The following is a 20,053-nucleotide window of genomic DNA, read 5'->3' as shown; positions in this document are numbered from 1 at the left end:
GTGCACCGTGCCCGAGTACCAAGGCTGCCATTGAGGGCGGATAAAGGAGAGAGCTATTTGGGGACAAACTGGGGCCCATGGAGGTCAGAGAAACCATGCTCCATGATTCAGTTAATCTGTGATACCCATATTTATTATTTAACCTGAAAAACAACAACTGTTATCAGAGCAAAAAGATTCTCTGGGTTTATCAGGGGCCCATTCTCTGGGATTGTCAGGGATCCATTCGCTGGGTTTATCAGGGGCCCATTCTCTGGGTTTATCAGGGGCCCATTCTCTGGGATTGTCAGGGATCCATTCGCTGGGTTTATCAGGGGTCCATTCTCTGGGTTTTATCAGGGGCCCATTCTCTGGGTTTATCAGGGGCCCATTGGCTGGTATTGTCAGGGATCCATTCGCTGGGTTGGTCTGGGGTCCATTCTCTGGGTTTATCAGGGGCCCATTCTCTGGTTTTATCAGGGGCCCATTTTCTGGGTTTTATCAGGGGCCCATTCTCTGGGTTTATCAGGGGCCCATTTTCTGGGTTTTATCAGGGGCCCATTCTCTGGTTTTATCAGGGGCCCATTCGCTGGTATTGTCAGGGATCCATTCGCTGGTTTATCAGGGGCCCATTCTCTGGGTTTATCAGGGGCCCATTCTCTGGGTTTGTCTGGGGTCCATTCTCTGGGTTTATCAGGGGCCCATTCTCTGGTTTTATCAGGGGCCAATTCTCTGGTTTTATCAGGGGCCCATTTTCTGGGTTTTATCAGGGGCCCATTCTCTGAGTTTATCAGGGGCCCATTTTCTTGGTTTTATCAGGGGCCCATTCTCTGGGTTTATCAGGGGCCCATTCGCTGGTATTGTCAGGGATCCATTCTCTTGGTTTATCAGGGGCCCATTCTCTGGGTTTGTCTGGGGTCCATTCTCTGGGTTTATCAGGGGCCAATTCTCTATGTTTATCAGGGGCCCATTCTCTGGGTTTATCAGGGGCCCATTCGCTGGTATTGTCAGGAATCCATTTGCTTGGTTTGTCAGGGGCCCATTTTCTGGGTTTTATCAGGGGCCCATTCTCTGGTTTTATCAGGGATCCATTTGCTTGGTTTGTCAGGGGCCCATTTTCTGGGTTTTATCAGGGGCCCATTCTCTGGTTTTATCAGGGATCCATTTGCTTGGTTTGTCAGGGGCCCATTTTCTGGGTTTTATCAGGGGCCCATTCTCTGGTTTTATCAGGGATCCATTTGCTTGGTTTGTCAGGGGCCCATTCTCTGGGTTTATCAGGGGCCCATTCTCTGGGATTGTCAGGGATCCATTCGCTGGGTTTATCAGGGGCCCATTCTCTGGGTTTATCAGGGGCCCATTCTCTGGTTTAATCAGGGGTCCATTCTCTGGGTTTAATCAGGGGCCCATTCTCTGGGTTTAATCAGGGGCCCATTCTCTGGGTTTATCAGGGGCCCATTCGCTGGTATTGTCAGGGATCCATTTGCTTGGTTTGTCAGGGGCCCATTTTCTGGGTTTTATCAGGGGCCCATTCTCTGGTTTTATCAGGGATCCATTTGCTTGGTTTGTCAGGGGCCCATTTTCTGGGTTTTATCAGGGGCCCATTCTCTGGTTTTATCAGGGATCCATTTGCTTGGTTTGTCAGGGGCCCATTCTCTGGGTTTATCAGGGGCCTATTCGCTGGTATTGTCAGGGATCCATTCGCTGGGTTTATCAGGGGCCCATTCTCTGGGTTTGTCTGGGGTCCATTCTCTAGGTTTATCAGGGGCCCATTCTCTGGGTTTGTCAGGGGCCCATTCTCTGGGTTTATCAGGGGCCCATTTTCTGGGTTTGTCAGGGCCCAATTCTCTGGTATTGTCAGGGGCCCATTCTCTGGGTTTGTCAGGGGCCCTTTTTCAGGGTTTATCAGGGGCCCATTCGCTGGTATTGTTAGGGATCCATTTGCTTTGTTTGTCAGGGGCCCATTTTCTGGGTTTTATCAGGGGTCCATTCTCTGGGTTTATCAGGGGCCCATTCTCTGGGTTTGTCTGGGGTCCATTCTCTGGGTTTATCAGGGGCCCATTTTCTGGGTTTATCAGGGGCCCATTGGCTGATACTGTCAGGGGTCCATTCTTTGGGTTTATCAGGGGCCCATTTTCTGGGTTTATCAGGGGCCCATTCTCTGGGTTTATCAGGGGCCCATTCTCTTGGTTTATCAGGGGCCCATTTTCTGGGTTTGTCAGGGGCCCATTTTCTGGGTTTGTCAGGGGCCCATTAGCCGGTATTGTCAGGGGTCCATTCTCTGTGTTTATCAGGGGCCCATTCTCTTGGTTTATCAGGGGCCCATTTTCTGGGTTTATCAGGGGCCCATTCTCTTGGTTTATCAGGGGCCCATTTTCTGGGTTTGTCAGGGGTCCATTCTCTGGGTTTATCAGGGGCCAATTCTCTGGTATTGTCAGGGGGCCATTCTCTGGGTTTGTCAGGGGCCCATTCTTAGGGTTTGTCAGGGGCCCATATTCTGGGTTCTTCAGGGGCCCATTCTCTGGGTTTGGATAGAGCTGTCTGCTCTAAAATTCTACTGTCGCCTTAAATAACCAGCTTATCCGTTTAGTATGGGCCCTTCGTACAGTTTTTGATATGTGTGAAGGAGAGTCTGCCGTGCATGTAAACCTCAAGACAAACAACCTGCTGCTGAAAATATTAAAACTGTCTGAGCCCTGGAAGAAACACGTCCTCCATGAATGAAAAGCAGTGTTAAATATTAACAAAGTTGTGTAACCACGACTAAGATCTCTGGGTCTAAGACTCTGAACAAAAATTCCTCTCTGACTATAAAATCTTTTTATCTACTAAACAGCAGCTCCTGGAAATTGTCAATGCTGCCACATTGGACGTTATGGAGTCATTTTGTACATGCACTCCTGCATGTTTCTTTATGTTTATCAGGTTTGAACAGTATATTTGACAGAAAAATCTACCTTTCAACCTTACTCTCCATTTCCAGAGTTCAAATCATTTGACACATTGTACAAGGTTTGAAACGGACTCACATTGTCATTGGAGACATAAACAGCTTTTAAATGAAAAATGGTGAAATTCTAAATGTGCAACAAAAAGCCAGAAACCATGATTAAATATAGATATTCAGCAATTAGTCAGTATTTTAAATACAGTGTTTTACAGACTACAGCTTTTAAAGTCAGACAGATGAGATGCAAAAAGTTCATGATGGAGCCTTAGAGTTTGAGGAAACAAGCACGCAGAGTTCTGCCTCCATAGGAGCGTTTGGGTGCGTGCAGCTTTATATTAACATGCTAACACGGGGTGACACATGTAGGCTAACTGTGCTAGTTCCTGCTGCAGCTGACCGTCTGACACTGACACGTTAATAATTGATCTGCTGCTGAATTTTTCACAGCAGCTTTAACCTCTTTTTCTTACTTCACTGACCCCACACAGAGTGCCTACATACAGCAACCACAGACCGCCTCTGCCTGACGTCTGGGTATGAGCGAGCTGAGGAAGACGATGGTCTACTTGTCCGACAGAATGAGGAGATGTTTCCAGGCCGTCCCAGCCTTTCTGGGAATGAGTGACAGCTCTCTGCAGGATATCTGAAGTGGTCGATAAAACCTGATGTGATTGTTTTAAAAGTGAGCTTAGCTGATAGGAGAAACGTTTTCACACCACGGTCCGACGCCATGATTTTCATGTCTGTAATGATGTCACTGTTCACATTAGGCTTTCAGGGGATCAATGATCAAGAGCATTAAACGTTATATTGTTACTGTATTACTGTATTATTTACTTCCCTATCCTGTATTTGTTTAGTACGTTAATGAAGTGAGTTAACTATCTTTCCTGAGCATTTCTCTTTATTAGTCTGTTATGGTCAAACATAGTTTCTTCAAACTTAGTTTGTTAACACTTCATGTTTACATTTGTGACTTTAACCGCTTTCATGATAGTTTTGGATTTTTCATAAGTTTTTATATTTTCGTTTTGACTTTCTGTGTTCGATTTCATTTTAGTTTTTATTAGTTTTGACTGCTGGTTTGTTAGTTTAGTTTAGTTTTTATTTTGCAAAAATGCTTCATTTTAGTTTAGTTTTTATCAGTTTTAGTGTTGGTTTTAGTTTTTTACAGGTAGATTTTGGGGTTGAGTGAGTGTCATACATTTTTAAAAACGTATTAAAACAGAGACTAAACAAAGACTAAAACTAAGGATATTTTGTCTCCATTTTTATTTTATTTTAGTTAGTTTTGTAAGCACACTATACAGTTTTAGTTAGTTTTTGTTTTTTTGGTAGAGCTTAGTTTTTATTTAGTTTCAGTTAACTAAAATGATATTTGAATTTTAGTTTTAGTTATTTACTTAGTTTTAGTTAACTATAACAACCTTGGTCAACACCACTAGGAAAACCAAACACATTTTACTTCCTGTTTTGTGGTGTGTTCCCAAATGCATCCTTAAATCTGACTCACTGTTACCTCTTTTCTCCAGTCCAGTTCCAGGGCTGGTTCACAGCTGTTTGGATGCATTTTGGTCTTTTTAGTATCAGGCTTTTCATTGGTACCTGATTTGTTTCTGACATAGAGACATGCTTTAAAACAGATACATGTTCCATGGACGGTCAGAGGAACCATAAACCAAAGATAGACCCTAAAGAGTGTAGAACAGGGGAAGAAAATCTATGGATTCGTTATTGTTGCAATACTCCAGAGCACATTTTAACATTTGAGATCATGCCTTATTGATTTTGGCCTCAGATTTTTCTGCAAACTATCCACTCCACCCTACCTTCCTGCACCCATGTTAAATCCAGTCTCCTCTCATTCAGGTTGATTCTGCTTGTTTTTGAAACTGAAACTCTCTGATTTTTCTCTGTAGTGTACAAAACTTTCTCTGAGCTCTCAAAACATTTTTGCTCTTTGATGTTTTGATAAACCGACCAATAGGAAACAGGTAGAATGGACCAATCATGTTAGCTCTGCCCTTTGTTGCTGTGCTGTCCTCAAGGAGACATTTACTTTGATCTCACTGAGAGTCCCAACATTCTATCACATACACACTCATTGTAAAAGTCTGTGAGTCAAAAATAATCATCAAACTTTAACTGTAATTATTAAAGATCCTTCAAAGATAGCAAAAACGTGAATCCAGCATAAATAGCTAAATAATCTGTCTCCTTTTTAAAGCCAAAGGAGTTATAGAGCCTAGAAGTGGACTGAAATGTGTGTATGTGATAGAATGTTGGGACTCTCTTAGTCTCCTGGAGTACAGCACAGCAACAGCGGGCAGAGCTAACATGATTGGTCCATCCTCTACCTGTTTCCTTTTGGTTGCTTCATCAAAAAATTGAAAAAAGGGTAGAAATACATTTCAAGCACAAACAGAGAAAATCTAACAACAAGGAGGCAGTTTGGAGCACAAGTTTGACCAGAAAGATTACAGAAAAATCTGGGCTAGTGCTGGCTAGCTTCAGAGGATTTAGGAAGAAGAATGGCATAAAATTCCTCTATCCAGGTGCACAAAGCTTATGTCATAGTCAAAAAGACTGGAGGCTGTAACTGCTGCCAACGGTGCTTCAACTGAGTACTGAGCAAAGGGTCTGAATACTTATGTCTATGTGATATTTCAGTTTTTTATTAAAAAAACATGCAAATATTCTGAAATACTTTTTTCACTTTGTCATGATGTCTTTCTTGGTGATCATCCTTTGTTGGCAACTTTTGAAAAAGTGGGTGTAACTCTCCAAGTATCCTCCCATCTTACCCTTCCACAGCCCAGTTGCCAACTATGGCCAACTACTTGGCAAAACATTCCATCCTCTGCCTTTGATGATGTCATCCTTTAAAGCTAAAACATTCCGGGTGTGCTCAGGCACTAAACTGTGGTACTGATGTGAAAGCAGACCAGCAGAAGGAGGGGAAGAGGGAATGATCACACTGGTATAAAACAATCATGCCTAATGTGAAAACAGTTATGACTCAGATATGATGTAATGACCTCTGAAATATAGAGATCCTTCCAGAACGTCACCAGGTCTCTCCACGGTGTCAGCGTAGCATTTGGAGACCCCGGCTTGTACAAACGGCTCCATCAGAAGGAATCAGAGGACTTTGGGAGAGCAGAAAATGTTCTTGCGTAAGCAGTGCTGAGGGCTACAGTAGCGGGAACAGTTATACAACACTGTTCAATCTTTGATACTGAAAGTTCATTCATGGAGGCTGTGCGGCTCCTCTGGAACACACGGGCCGAGACTAATGAGAAAACACTCAGGAGATATCTTTAGAAATCTAATGACTGTCAGCCTTTCTCTCCGCTGAAAACCTGCAGACATATTACATAATTAATGTTACTGTCACTGCAGAATAAGAGATTTTATTGTCCAATTTGTTAAGGTGATGTAATTTGGTTAAAAAGTCTCTGATAAGAGCCGCTGGTGGACTCGTGGTTATGTCTGTGTGTCCCATGGGGGGGCGTCCTCGCTTCCAGCCAGTTCCACCCACAAGTGGTCAACTATGTTCTTCTGTAGAGCTCAACAATGTGGTTCAGGAAGTGAAATTCCTTTTTTGTTTCTCCATAGTGGGTCTGATTATCATCCATAGTATCAAAAATATCCAAATCAGACTGACCAACAGCTACCTGAGAGGGAAATGGTGGTATATTTAAAAGATATCCACCACTTTTGAAGAAATACTATTTATCTCTGCAAAAAAAATACTACATTACCCACAGTCCTAAACTTTCACAGCAACATCCCTGATCGGAACCATGGAAATGTCTACCATGTCTGATGGTAGTTGGCTGTTGATGTCTCTATCTTTGAAATGGTGTTGTTGTATAAAGCAATGAATACTCAAACTAGGAAATATTTCAGATTTTTTTAAAATGAAAACACTGGAATAAGGATAAGTATATATGTACTTACATGCATAAACATAAATGGCTTGGAATCTTGGAAATCTATCATTCACAAAGAAAAACGTAAATCACAATGGACTGTCGGACAAGAATATTCTTCATCCTCTTAAAGAAAAATGTACTCAGACCTTAAGTTGCATTTATCAAACATTTCATTGTCACAAGTTCTCAGGTAGGTAGGTTATGGTTCATGTGTTAAGAGTGTTATAATAATTTAGAGGAATGTCCATGAGGAATTTGAATGGAAAAATTACATCCGGAACCATGCTGCCGAAAAGGTTGGCAGGCACTGTTGAGCTCTATTTGGCAAAAGTGGAGGGGAAAAGCCAGCTTCATGAACATTCCATCTTCTGCCTTTGTAGATGACATCATCAAAGCTTATAAATCATTCCATCCTTTCCTTTGAAGATGATGTCATCCTCCAGCATAATTCATCTGTCTATCATTATTGGAACACATTTATACCAATAATCTTTCTTCAGGGTTGACTGGTCTTTGTTAGCCAGCAAAAATGGAGGGAAACCTGCCGAACATACCAAGCTTCATGAACATTCCATCCTCTGCCTTTGAAGCTGATCTCATCAAAGCATAACATTCAATCCTTGCCTTAAAGATGAGGTCACTGCTGCTTCATACAACACTGTTATTGAGCTTTGTAATCATCACAGTGAAAGATGGACTACTACTGTTGTAGTGGGAACTTTACAGCATGTAACAGAGCGTTCTTACATTTTTATGTGTGTAACGTGTTTTTTAGCGTTGTGTTAATGGGTTTATTTTTTAACCAGGAGAGGAAAAGCTTCTGTTTACAAAAACACCAGCCTACATGAGGACGAGGCCTTAAAGTCACAGGATCGGATTCCCACACATGTCCTGGGTGGGCTCTATATGCTAAGCTGTTTAACGTGACAGCCGGGGGTCTATGGACTCCACGCAGACAATGGGTTCAGTCTAGCAGAAGGAACGGGCGCTCCAGAATTCCTTCTGATCACTATTTGGCTTGTTGGCATCGCTGCACACACACTTCCATCATTTTCTCCCAGCATCCTCTTGTCCAAGCAGCGCCCACTCTTTCATAACACTCTGTTCAAACCAGTTTAACGGGCTGGTTAACACGCTCACACAGGCGTTGCAGGCTGGGCTAACATTGGCATCCATGTTTCATTTGCAGAGCCTGAAGTCTGACGAGGATGCAGGAAGTCAGAAGGAGCACATCCAGCCAGACTTTCAGTCTAAAGGTACTGTCTCCAGTGTTTACTCTGGATTCACACCTCTGTGCCTGTACTTCTGCCTCAGGGTTATCATGATACTTAATTTCCATAATAACTAATAATAATAAATATTAAACAATATTTCTGTATCCTTCAGAGACTGGAGCTTTGGTTTGGAATGCATTTTTAGTTTCTCCCTCTTATGTGGCATCAGTAGATCCTGATAAGTTTGAAACTAAAGCCTTGTCTTTGGACAGGAATTTAATGGAATTTTGTTTTAAAATCCACACAAATTCCCTGAAATTTCAAAGACATTCCCTAAAAATTATCTGAATAAACGTAAACAATTTTTACATATAAAAAATATTTAAATATGAATATTAAATATTTCATTTTTAGCATGAAAGTGCCCCAAAATTACTTTAAATATTTGTTTCAGTGAAACCTTATCACAAAACCTAAAAAAAAATCCAACAAAAAGTTCCATGTAAATTCCCTAAATATTTAAAGCAATTTCAATGAAATCCATGAATGAAAAACAAGTTACTCCGAAGATTACTTGTAAAGTTCCCTAAAATTTACAGATACAGTCCTGAAAATTCCATAAAATGATGGAAAATTCCCCCTAATATCCAAATTGATTCCCTGAAATTTCTATAAAAATTCTTCAAAATTTCAACGGACACCCTTGTCTAAAACTCGCTATCGATTTTCCAAAAAATTGCAGATCAATTTCCCTATTTTTCATGGAAATATGTAAATGTTTTAACCATTTTTTAATCAAATATTTGAATCAATTTCTCAGAAAATTAAAATATGTATTCCCCAAAATTCCATGAACATGTGGGAAACATCCTGAATTTTCACAGGACCCCTCCACAAATTTCCAATCAGATTCCTAAAAATGTACCAATTCATTTCCCAAATTTTTATTTCCAAGATACATTCCCTAAACTTTTAATCAAATTTCCAAAATTCCCATGAAAACAGAAATAAACTTTAAAAAATGAAGCAAATTTCTCACAAAGACAGCAAACCAAGCAAACATATTACCAAAATTTCCATAAAAACACTTAAAATTTCCAAGCAACTTTAAAAAAATATTAAAATTCTCCCAACATTTCCAGTAAATTATTTGCTGTTTAGTGGCCATTCTGGACTGTAATCTTAGATATTCTAAATTCTTAGAAATTATTTCTGTTTCATGAAAGTCAAAATGTAATGTCCTCATATACACCAGTGTTAATTTTGGCAGCTATTTAATTTTAGTTTTTGTCTTTAAATGAAATGCATTTTAGTTTTAGTCCCATTTTAGTCATTTCTACCCTTTTTAGTTTTAGTCTAGTTTTAGTCTATAAGAAGTCCTCACGTTTTAGTCTTTACTTTTAGTCCAAGCATTTATTTTCTTGCCTAAATCTGGTACCAAATCATGGTAGTGTGTTCTCTGCACCCTGCCAAACCTGGTCCCCGCTTTCTACAGCTGAGAGGCAGAATAGATACAGATGCATTGTTTTTTTGAAAGATTTACCCACCGTGGAGAAATATCACGGATTTTTAATGTCAAACCAAAACTAAATTACATTTTAGTCTAGTTTTAGTCATTTTGACAAAAACTAAACTTGGTTTTTGTCAGTTTTAGTCATCAGAGATCTATTTTTGTTAGTTTTAGTCTAGTTTTTGTCATGGAAAAAAAGGCTGTCGATGAATAGTTTTAACTGACGAAATTAACACTGATATACACACAGGGTCTGAGGAGGTTAATTACACAAAAATTACCTCCTGGACAACAAAACAGGCTAAATTGGTTCATTTTGATCTGTACATAAATCAACACTAGACATACTGCTGATAGCAACAAAAGACCTATAAATAAGGTCAAATATTTGCACTGAGTGTTCATTAGCAAAACAGAAAGAGTGTCTGCAGTGAGTCTGCTCTGTCTGACCAGACATAAGAAAGACCCCAAACATTCACAAAGACTGATTGATATTACATGAACATAGAGATCATTAGGAATTTACTCTAGGGGGAATCTGGTCAACATGGTTTGATGATTAATTTAAACCAAAAAGTGTAAAAATGGATGTCCAGGTTAAAAAATCAAATGAAAATGATAAGACTGATAATTATTGATAAGCAAATGTGTCAATCTCAGAACACCCTCTGGTCTGGTTTGATCTATATTGATTGTAATATTTGTAAAATATATTTGTGTATTGATCAGGTCCTCAGCAAGAGGAGGTGGAGCTGGGTGTTGTGGTTGGAGGCCGAGTTTGTGATGGAGGCGTTCTGACGGGCGTCTGTGGTCATGTTAGTCTGCAGCAGCTAAACACAGAGGTGAGAACCAACAGGAGCTTTAATATGGTCCATAATGATCAGTAATACAATCTATTATGATCTGTTTTATAAACCATCATGATCAGTTATGTGGCTTATTATTTAACTCAGAGTTTGTAAAATTCCTCCACCAGGGGTTGAGGGCTCTGTCCAGTTAAAACATCCCCTCGTAAGGTGTATTTACTACACAGAAAAACAACCATTAGTTTTCATTCATAAAATCAGTACAATTTTTAACAACTTTTCTCCATCATCCTGTTGAATTTATGAATGAAAACTAAACCTTGGTTAACTATAATCACCTTTCATTTTTCTGATCATAATCAATCATATTTCTTATCATTATTAGTAACATACTATAATTAACATCTGGCACCTTTCAAACAGGAAGTTGATGTGCTGCTCAGGAAGCTTGACCCAGACCTGGATGCCAAAGTCAGCATCAGAGACTTTCAAAAGTTTCTGCGTGGCTCTGCGCCTGTCTCCTGCTCCACCCCTGTACGACCAGCTGACCTGCAGAGGGCGCCACATCAGGTCAGAAGCTCTAGATACTGAAAGAAACCATGCAGAAGGGGAAACAAAGACTGTGATGTATCAACTCTAAATATTTATCGTCTAAAGCAGTGGTTGTTCAAATTTTTGAGTCAAGACCCCCAAGCTAGCATGCATTGGTGTAAATATCAGCTGTAAATATCAGTCTATATCAGCTGTATCAGTCTATATCAGCTGTATCAGTCTATATCAGCTGTAAATATCATTCTATATCAGCTGTAAATATCAGTCTGTATTAGCTGTGAACATCAGTCTATACAAGCTGTAAATATCAGTCTATATCAGCTGTAAATATCATTCTATATCAGCTGTAAATATCAGTCTATATCAGCTGTAAATATCATTCTATATCAGCTGTAAATATCAGTCTATATCAGCTGTAAATATCATTCTATATCAGCTGTAAATATCAGTCTATATCAGCTGTCATTAACAGCCTATTTAAACTGAGCAGACAAACAACAATCAGATTTGAGAAACCATCAGAATTGATCACTGAGGCTGTTGGTGTGAATGTTGTGAACGCAGCTTTAGATGTCAGTTTGACTTCCCAGCTTGTTGTCAGAGCTGCAGGTGAGGCTAATCAGTCCAATCAGGGAGCAGAGCACAGCCAGGTTCTGCAAGAGAACAGGAAGCTGCTCAGAGAATCAAACAGGTTGAGGCCATCATGTACTGCACGTCAGGTTTGATCTCAGGCTGTGGGCTGTTAACGTGGGTGAGGACAGACAAGACGTACAGCAGGAGCTCCTGCTACATCCAGGTGAACTTTAAATGCTTCAGAAATGACTGAAGAGGGAGAGCTGGTGATGTAGCGTCCAGTTAAAGAGGTTTTATCTATGATTAAAGCCTTTGTAAAGAGTCATATGCTAAACTGGTAGAAACATGAAAAAGAACCATTATTTAGCAGCAGGGTGGACAAACAGACATGTTTGCTGATAAAACTGTCACTATAAATGCTGATGCTAAATATTCTGCTTAATTTAAAAGTGTTTGGCATCATCATTAGTACTAGTGTGTTTTGTTTCCGTGTGTTTTTGAGTCAGCATTGATCCTCTGTAGAGTTTTTCTGGTCTGCCCCTATCCCTCTAAAGATTTAGTACTAAGCCTGGTCTATTTCTCTGTAGCTTCAGCAGAGTTTAGCATCTTTTAGTAACAGGCCTTCAGATCAGTCAGTGCGTTTACATGACAGTAAAACTTAAGCTACGGTTAAAGCTAGATAAAGATGTTTAACTTGACTACTGTCCTTGTCCCAGGGTGCAAGTACTGACAGGACTGCGTCCACCTCTGCTACACTAGGATGCGATATGCTCCCTACTGACCCTTCTTACTGTGGACCTTGCTCACTAGTATGGATCAGAGCAGTGCAACGTCAATTCTCAGATTTAATAGTAGGTTAGAAAATGTCAGTAATATTGCGATTTAAAGCCATTTCGTTGTGTTTTGTACCTTAATTAAAAAGTCACACAATTTAGGGCATGTTTTGTTATTCTCAAATTATGAAGGAGTTTCAAAGAATAGTCCTCTGTTGGCTGAAACTAGAGAAGACTAAAGCATGCAAATGTTGGACTGGTGCTGTGTTCTTAATAACTTTAAGCTAGCGATCTCTCTGTGACAGCAGGAGCTGTAGTCTTTCTGCCCATTAACAGCTTTTTCATACATTCACTAACTTATTAACAGCATTGAACTGTTCAGATCATCACACAAAAGGTATGTGATGTCCGTTTATGACATCTCCAGTCACAAGATGGGACTGGTGGTCCAGTTTGATGTAGGGAGCCAGAACACACACATATGTACATCTACAATTTCGTTAATTTCTTACTGTTACGATGCAAGTATTTTTACATAAATGGCCTACATTATATGCATGGCTCACTGGCCATTAGATTTTGGCTTCCAATAACCGTTTAACAGTATGGTTTTCATATTTTAAGCTTTCAAATCCCTTATGACGAAATCTTTACTGTTGACTGCAGTCATTTTTAAGAAACCTTTCCCCCCAGAAAGGGGAGGGGCTGGCATAATTTGGGCAAAGTACCTGGATGGGTTGCTCTGGTTTATTGATTAAACTGTCTCCAGTAATGATAAATGTAATAACATTCCCCCGCGAGTTTCCTACTGTTAACATTTTAATTATCATTAAAACCATCAGTAATAACCACAATATAATATCACTGTAGATAATGTCTAGACAATGTGCTATGGAGGCTAGTTTACTGAGGTGAATTATCAGTATTCTGTCCTCTACCCTTGAAGATGATGTCATCCTCAACTCTTATAGACTTCCTATCAGTTGTTTTTAAAGATATCTTCAGAGCTTATAAACATTCATCCCTCTGCCTTTAAAGATGATGTCATTCTCAAGTCTTAAACATTCCGTCCTCTGCCATTGAAGATGATGTCATCCTCAACTCTTATAAACTTCCTATCAGTTGTTTTTAAAGATATCTTCAGAGCTTATAAACATTCATCCCTCTGCCTTTAAAGATGATGTCATTCTCATGTCTTAAACATTCCGTCCTCTGCCACTGAAGGTGATGTCATCCTCAAATCCTTTAAATATTCCATCCTCAACTCTTTGAGATGATGTCATCCTCAAAGCTTGCAACCATTCTGTTCTCTCCCTTTGAAGATTTCATCCTCAAAATCTTATAAATATTCTGTCCCCTGCCCTTGAAGATGATATCATCCTCCAAATCTTATAAACATTCCACCCTCTGGCTTTGAAGATGATGTCATCCTTAAATCTTATAAACATTCCGCCCTCTGCCTTTAAAGATGATGTCATCCTCAAATCTTATAAACATTCTGTTCCCATGTCTTTGAAGATGATGTCATCCTCCAAATCTTATAAACATTTGACCCTCTGCATTTGAAGATGATGTCATCCTCAAATCTTATAAACATTTGACCCTCTGCATTTGAAGATGATGTCATCCTCAAATCTTATAACATTCCGCCCTCTCCCTTTGACGATGATGTCATCAAAACTTTTGATTATTGCCTTTGACAGGCCAGTCTTGGCCTGTCCTCTTCCACTATGAAGCCATGCTGTGTAACTTATGCAGAATGTGGCTTGATGTTAACTTGACACACCAGATGGATGTGTAAAACACATCCATCTGGAAAACCTTCAATATACAGCGTTTGGGAAAGGGCAGAGCCTTTGAAAAGAAACTAGGAGGATGATTGGATGAACGTTCTGTCTGTCACATCTTTACAGGCCAATCAGAGCAAACAAAACGTGATGTGGTCGCCGCTACTGAGGTGCGTGTGTGCAGCTACTGAGGCTTGCTTACGTCACGACTTCGCCGCGCCCAAAAGTACTGCCCTTCATCACTGATTGCTGATGTCACTTTCTAACTAGGCCCAAATGGTTCAGACAGGAGCTTTGCAAGATGGATTCGCAAGTGCGAAACAAGGAAACGGCCGTATCCGTCTGCTTTACATGGTTAGCGTGGCGTTGTTTTGCTGAGCAAGACAACCAATCACGTTCTCCCTGTGGAATGTTCTTGGTCAGTAATTGGCAACTTTGGTTGCAAAGGGGGCCACATTGATTTTATTCTCAACGTCAAAGGGGATACTTCAAATACTCTTAGGCTGGCCACACACTACACGATTTTTAAATCTGAAACAATTTTAAAACTGTGTGAGACCACAGATATGAGGACAATTTCAAAAAATTTTTCATCTTTAATCCTCTGAACACACACACTAGATGACTGAGCCAGACTGTCAGATCACTGTCACCACACACCTGCTGACCTGCCAGTGACCTTGGTCATCACGTGACTTTAGAAAAAACAAACAAACACAAATGTCTGTCGATATCCTCTTGCTGTCCCTCCACAACGGGCTGCCCTGGCATGAGTTACAGGTGAAGCAAAAGCATTAAACATGGGAAAGACTCAGGATGAAATCCAGGCTGGAATTAAGTTAAAACCGTGTTTATGGTTGTCAGCGGTGAAATTGCGTATGGTCCAGCTGTGACGCTACCCTGTCTGCTCGCTCTCATTGGTTGTTGTGGGTACTTCTTCAGAGGCACTACGACCTAGAATCGTAAATATCAGCCCCAAGTCAGGCTTAAAATCCTGTAGTGTGTGGCTGGCCGTAGTTTAACAACTGCTAACGTATAATTCAAAGAAAAAATATAGAGCTTATTTATCATACCATCTTTATCTTTTTAAACACAAGTTCAAATAATAAAGGTTAATTCATTGAGCTTAACATAGAATTAAAACAAATTTAAATTACTTTTTTATTGCATTGAACATAATGAACATTGTTTTGATATATTTAGTGTATTATAGTGAGGCATGTGTTTTACAGAAACTTTTACAATTAATTAAATTTCTCCTAAATACTTATAAAAAAAATAGAAGCCAGTACTCCAAGATTATTACCTTGCCACACAACCTCAGCAGAAGAGCTTGTCTATGTCACTTTACTTACGTTTCCTTTAACTTTTAGGTAAATTCAAGTCATTTTTGGGTGATAATGTTTGTTGTCCATTTCCTTATGGAGTAGATAAAGCATCCCTGCTGCAGAGCATTGTTTGGTCAGAAGTTGGCAGTATAGTTCCAGGTACTGCATGGCTGAATCCATCAGTAGACAGAAAGAAGCTGAAATGAGTGGCTGGGCCTAGTTTGGATCAGACCTTGTTTGGATCAGACCTCGTTTCCTCCTCGGTCTGGTACACACTCAGGGCAAACCCCCAAACAGCTTTTCTTATGTAACACTTAAAAACAGCACAAGAATAAGATTAGGGAAAGGGACTGTTACTTTTACTGCACTTTGCAGCTTGCTGCATCAGCACCACATTGGTTATTATGCACACACAATCCAGGTTATATGCCATTTAATGCAGCACCTAATCATCTTTTAAAGTAGTCAGAGAGGTCATCTCTAAGGACAAAACAACAAAGTAACTGTCTTTACCTCACATTTAGAAGAAATAAGGCTAACATGAAGTTTATTTTTTAAATATTTCTAATCTCCCCTGCTGTATGGTACAGTCTGAGATATTAATTTGACTGTTTGAACCTCATATCAAAAGCCTTGTTAGTCATTCAGATACCAATTAATGTCACCGTAGTTGCCATGTCTATACTCTGCAAATCAATGATGACCAATCAGAACTCCCTGACCTTCCTCTTATTCTAACGACAGCCCATACATCATCTGCAGTTCTCTTACTGTGGCCTGATCCCTACATACTATATGAATGCATGGAGGCAAATTAGCCACAAGCTAAGAGGCTAGTGGTGCCTCTTTAACAGTTTTTCTCCCTCATGTCGTCATAAACATGCTTTTAAAGGATGCACTGATACACCATTTAGATAAAATGTTATGGGGTACTGGTTAGATTGGAATGACAACTGGGGGTCTCGACTAGTTTGCATGAAAAAAGGTAGAGGATGGAATGTTAATACGCTTTAAAGACATCTTTAAAGGCAAGGATGGAATGTGTTATACACTTTGATGACATCATCTGAGGAGTGTTTATGAGCTTCAAAGGGTGATGTCATCCTTTAAAGTCTATTAAAGGCCTTAAAGGATAACTTCATCCAAGGCAGAGGAGGCAGGTTGGTGAAGCTGGGGATTTTTTTTTTTTTTTTTTTTTTTTTTAGGTTTATTTTTGGGCATTTTTGTGCCTTTGTTTGATAAGAGGAGGATGGTGGATACAGTCGGAAACAGGGATGAGAGTGGGGGAAAGACATGGGGTAAATGGTGGCCCCAGGCCATCCGCATACATGGGGCCCGCCTTAACCTCTCGGCCAATTGCGCCCCATGCTTGGGGCTTTTTCTATCCATTTTTGCAAAAAAGTCAGCTGTAGTTAGCAAAAGGGAGTTGAATTGGTCTTCTGTTTTGACTCTAAATAAATCAGTCAACATTCTGTCAGCCAGATGATGGAAGGTTTTATTAAGTTTGATAACATCATCTTTAAAGGCAGGGATGGATTTTTTTATAAGCTGTGACAACATCTTTACAGGCAAGGATGGAAAGTTTTATTAGCTCTGGTGACATCATCTTTATAGGCAATGGTGGAAGGTTCTTTAAGCTTTGATAAGATCTTCAAAGGCAAGGATGGAATGTTTTGTTAGCATTGATGGCATTTTTATAGGCAAGAGTGAATGTTTTATATCTTTTAATTACATCATTTTTAAGGTCAAGGATGGAATGTTTTATTAGCATCGATGACAATTTTCTTGAAGGCAATAGTGAATGTTTTGTATCTTTTGATTAAATCATCTTTAAAGGAAATTACAGAAGGTTCTTTAAACTTTGATGACATCTTCAAAGGCAAGGATGGAATGTTTTTTAGCATTGATGACATTTTTAAAAGCAAAGAACTAACATTTTATAACTTTTAATGGCATAATATTTAAAGACAGTGGATTAAATGTTCTATAAGCTTCCAAGCTATACATGATCTGTATAAAGCCTATAAATTGCTTTAGACAGATGATGCTGTCACAGGCAGATAACAGAATGTTTGTGAAGCAGGGGATGTTGGGGGCTTCTTCTCTCCATCCTAGACAAATAGCAGTCCATACTTGGTGACTTTGGTAAAGGCTGGTTGTGCAGGTGTGCCTGTTCCACCATCTTTTTCAAGCGTTGCCAACAGAGGAGGGTGAACATAAAGGAAAGCTTGCTGGTATCTGATAGTTTAAAACCTCCCTCTGAGTCTGGTCCAGGCTTTAGTTTGCGGTGTAATAGCAACATTTTTGAATCTGATGATTTGATTTCTTTTCTCATCTGATACAGAATAATATCCTTCTGACTACTGCTGTACAGGTAGTGATCATCTTAACATAAATACATGGTTAAATCCTTTTTATGAGCAGAGCTTAGGTGTGTTCTCGTCATGAGAATGTGCTGCTGGGGATCAGGAACCTCCCTGGTCCATGGCTCTCCACGTTTCTGGTTTTTCTGGGATGTTTGTGCTCAGATCTGCGTGTCTCTCAGTGAAAGTAGGCTAATCCAGATTAAACGTTACCACATCACACTGCAACAACAGGCGTTTATTAGGACCCTGAGAAATCTGCTCATTACTGCTCTTTTTAAGCCCCTTTGTCTCCATGTTGAACTCTCAGCACTGAAACTCCTTCTTCTGGTTTAACGTGAGAACAGACGCATGTAAACCTTTCTCTCGCCGCCGTCTGACGCTGCTCTCTTCTCCTCCATGCAGTCTGAGGTGCTGTCAGAGGAGCGCTCTGCTCGCTCCACCACTCCCTCGCTGCTGACGGCCACGGTGGGTCAGAGAGTCCTCAGCCGGCTGGATGACGGCTCAGGATGCAGCACCCCCGAGCGGGTTATGGCACTGTGGACGGAGGAGGGCATCAGGAACAGCCGGGACATCCTGCAGGTCAGTCAGTACACACCGCTATAGGAGGCTGGGCAAAGGCGTGAGTTGTGGGAATAAAGTTTTAATTTGTTCTTCTCAGTTTTAATGTCATTTTAATGTAATCATCTCTAAGTGTTAATCTGATTATATCCAAGTTGTTAAGGTCAACTAGACTAAAATGTTGAAAATTTTAAACACACAATATATATATAATTCTGCCACTAGGGGGCTCTCAATCGAAACAATAACACAATATGAGGAGTACAGACCATCACCCATCTCTGCTACTTCTACTTCTGAATTGAGGACTCTGTTAAATCAAAACAGCCCCTCATAAGAAGTATTTACTAAACTTAAATCCAACATTTAATTTTCATTCATAATTTTATCAGAATGAGGGAGAAAAGCTGTTAAAAATGCACCTCCATGTTCACACTTGAAGCAGTCTCAGAATACATCATATAAAGTAAGTAGATAAGTGATTGGAAGGTTATTTTATTTGCTGTTACAATGCTACTTGTCAGTATAACTTGTACTGTTAGAAAGCCTGTTTCCCTTTTAAATGGTGCCACATTAGTAAGGATCATGCATTTGTAGGATGAGCAGCAGGGCTAAGTATGTGGGTTGGTCCGCTCCATAATCAGTATGTTTGACTGATCTGGATAAGGCCCGTGTGATAGTGCAGCTTCAAACTGATGTTCCATTAAAATCCATGGGGGATATCAGAGACAGGCTGCAAAGTGGGCGTCCCAAGAAGACGGCACCCCAAGAAGACGCCCTGTCGCCCTGCCAACACTTAGGAACCGAAGACATAATAGGACATAATAGTTGATGGCTCTCTGTTCAGACAATCTGAAACTGACTGACACAGCCAACCTGAACCACATACAGTCATGGACGAAAGTATTGGCACCCCTGGAATTCTCTCAAGAAAATACACCATTTCTCCCAGAAATTGTTGCAATTACAAATGTTTTTGGTATAAACATGTTTATTTGCTTTATGTGCGCTGGAACAACACAAAAAAGCAGAAGAAAAATACAAAATTGACATGATTTTACACAAAACTCAAAAAATGGGCGGGACAAAATTGTTGGCACCCTCAACTTAATATTTGGTTGCACACCCTTGGAAAAAAATAACTGAAACCGATGGATTCCTATAACCATCAACAAGCTTCTTACACCTCTCAACTGGAATTCTGGACCACTCTTCTTTTGCAAACTGCTCCAGGTCTCTCAGATTTGAAGGGTGCCTTCTTGCAACAGCAGTTTTTAGATCTCTCCATAGGCGTTCAGTGGGATTTAGATCCGGACTCATTGCTGGCCACTTCAGAACTCTCCAGCACTTTGTCGCCAACCATTCTTTGTGCTTTCTGAGGTATGTTTGGGGTCATTGTCCTGCTGGAGCACCCATGACCTCTAACCCAGACCCAGCTTTCTGACACTAGGCCCTACATTGTGGCCCAAGATCTTTTGATTGTCTCCAGATTTCATGATTCCTTGCACACAGTCAAGGCACCCAGTGCCAGAGGCAACAAAACAACCCCAAAACATCCTTGAACCTCCACCATGTTTGACTGTAGGTACTGTGTTCTTTTCTTTGTAGGCCTCATTCTGTTTTCTGTAAACAGTGGAATGACGTGCTTTTCCAAAAAGCTCTACCTTAGTCTCATCTGTCCACAATATTCTCCCAGAAGGATTGAGGCTTACTCAGGTACAT

At 40.2% G+C, this 20,053-nt stretch overlaps 1 protein-coding gene across 2 annotated transcripts in view; it reads left to right on the top strand.

The window, feature by feature from the left end:
- ninl (ninein-like) overlaps positions 1–20,053 on the top strand; it is a 79,337-nt gene that overhangs the window by 19,618 nt on the left and 39,666 nt on the right. Inside the window, exons 5-8 of one of the 2 annotated variants that reach the window (XM_041789484.1) lie at positions 8,054–8,120; positions 10,318–10,430; positions 10,818–10,964; positions 18,176–18,352. In XM_041789484.1, coding sequence (XP_041645418.1) covers positions 8,054–8,120; positions 10,318–10,430; positions 10,818–10,964; positions 18,176–18,352 — 504 coding nt within the window. Of the gene's footprint in view, positions 1–8,053; positions 8,121–10,317; positions 10,431–10,817; positions 10,965–11,585; positions 11,743–18,175; positions 18,353–20,053 lie in introns of those variants that run through there. The other variant, XM_041789485.1, reaches the window with a different exon arrangement.

The sequence above is a fragment of the Cheilinus undulatus genome, linkage group 6, assembly GCF_018320785.1.
Source record: "Cheilinus undulatus linkage group 6, ASM1832078v1, whole genome shotgun sequence".
NCBI lineage: Eukaryota > Metazoa > Chordata > Actinopteri > Labriformes > Labridae > Cheilinus > Cheilinus undulatus.
This window is presented reverse-complemented; position numbering and strand designations above follow the sequence as displayed.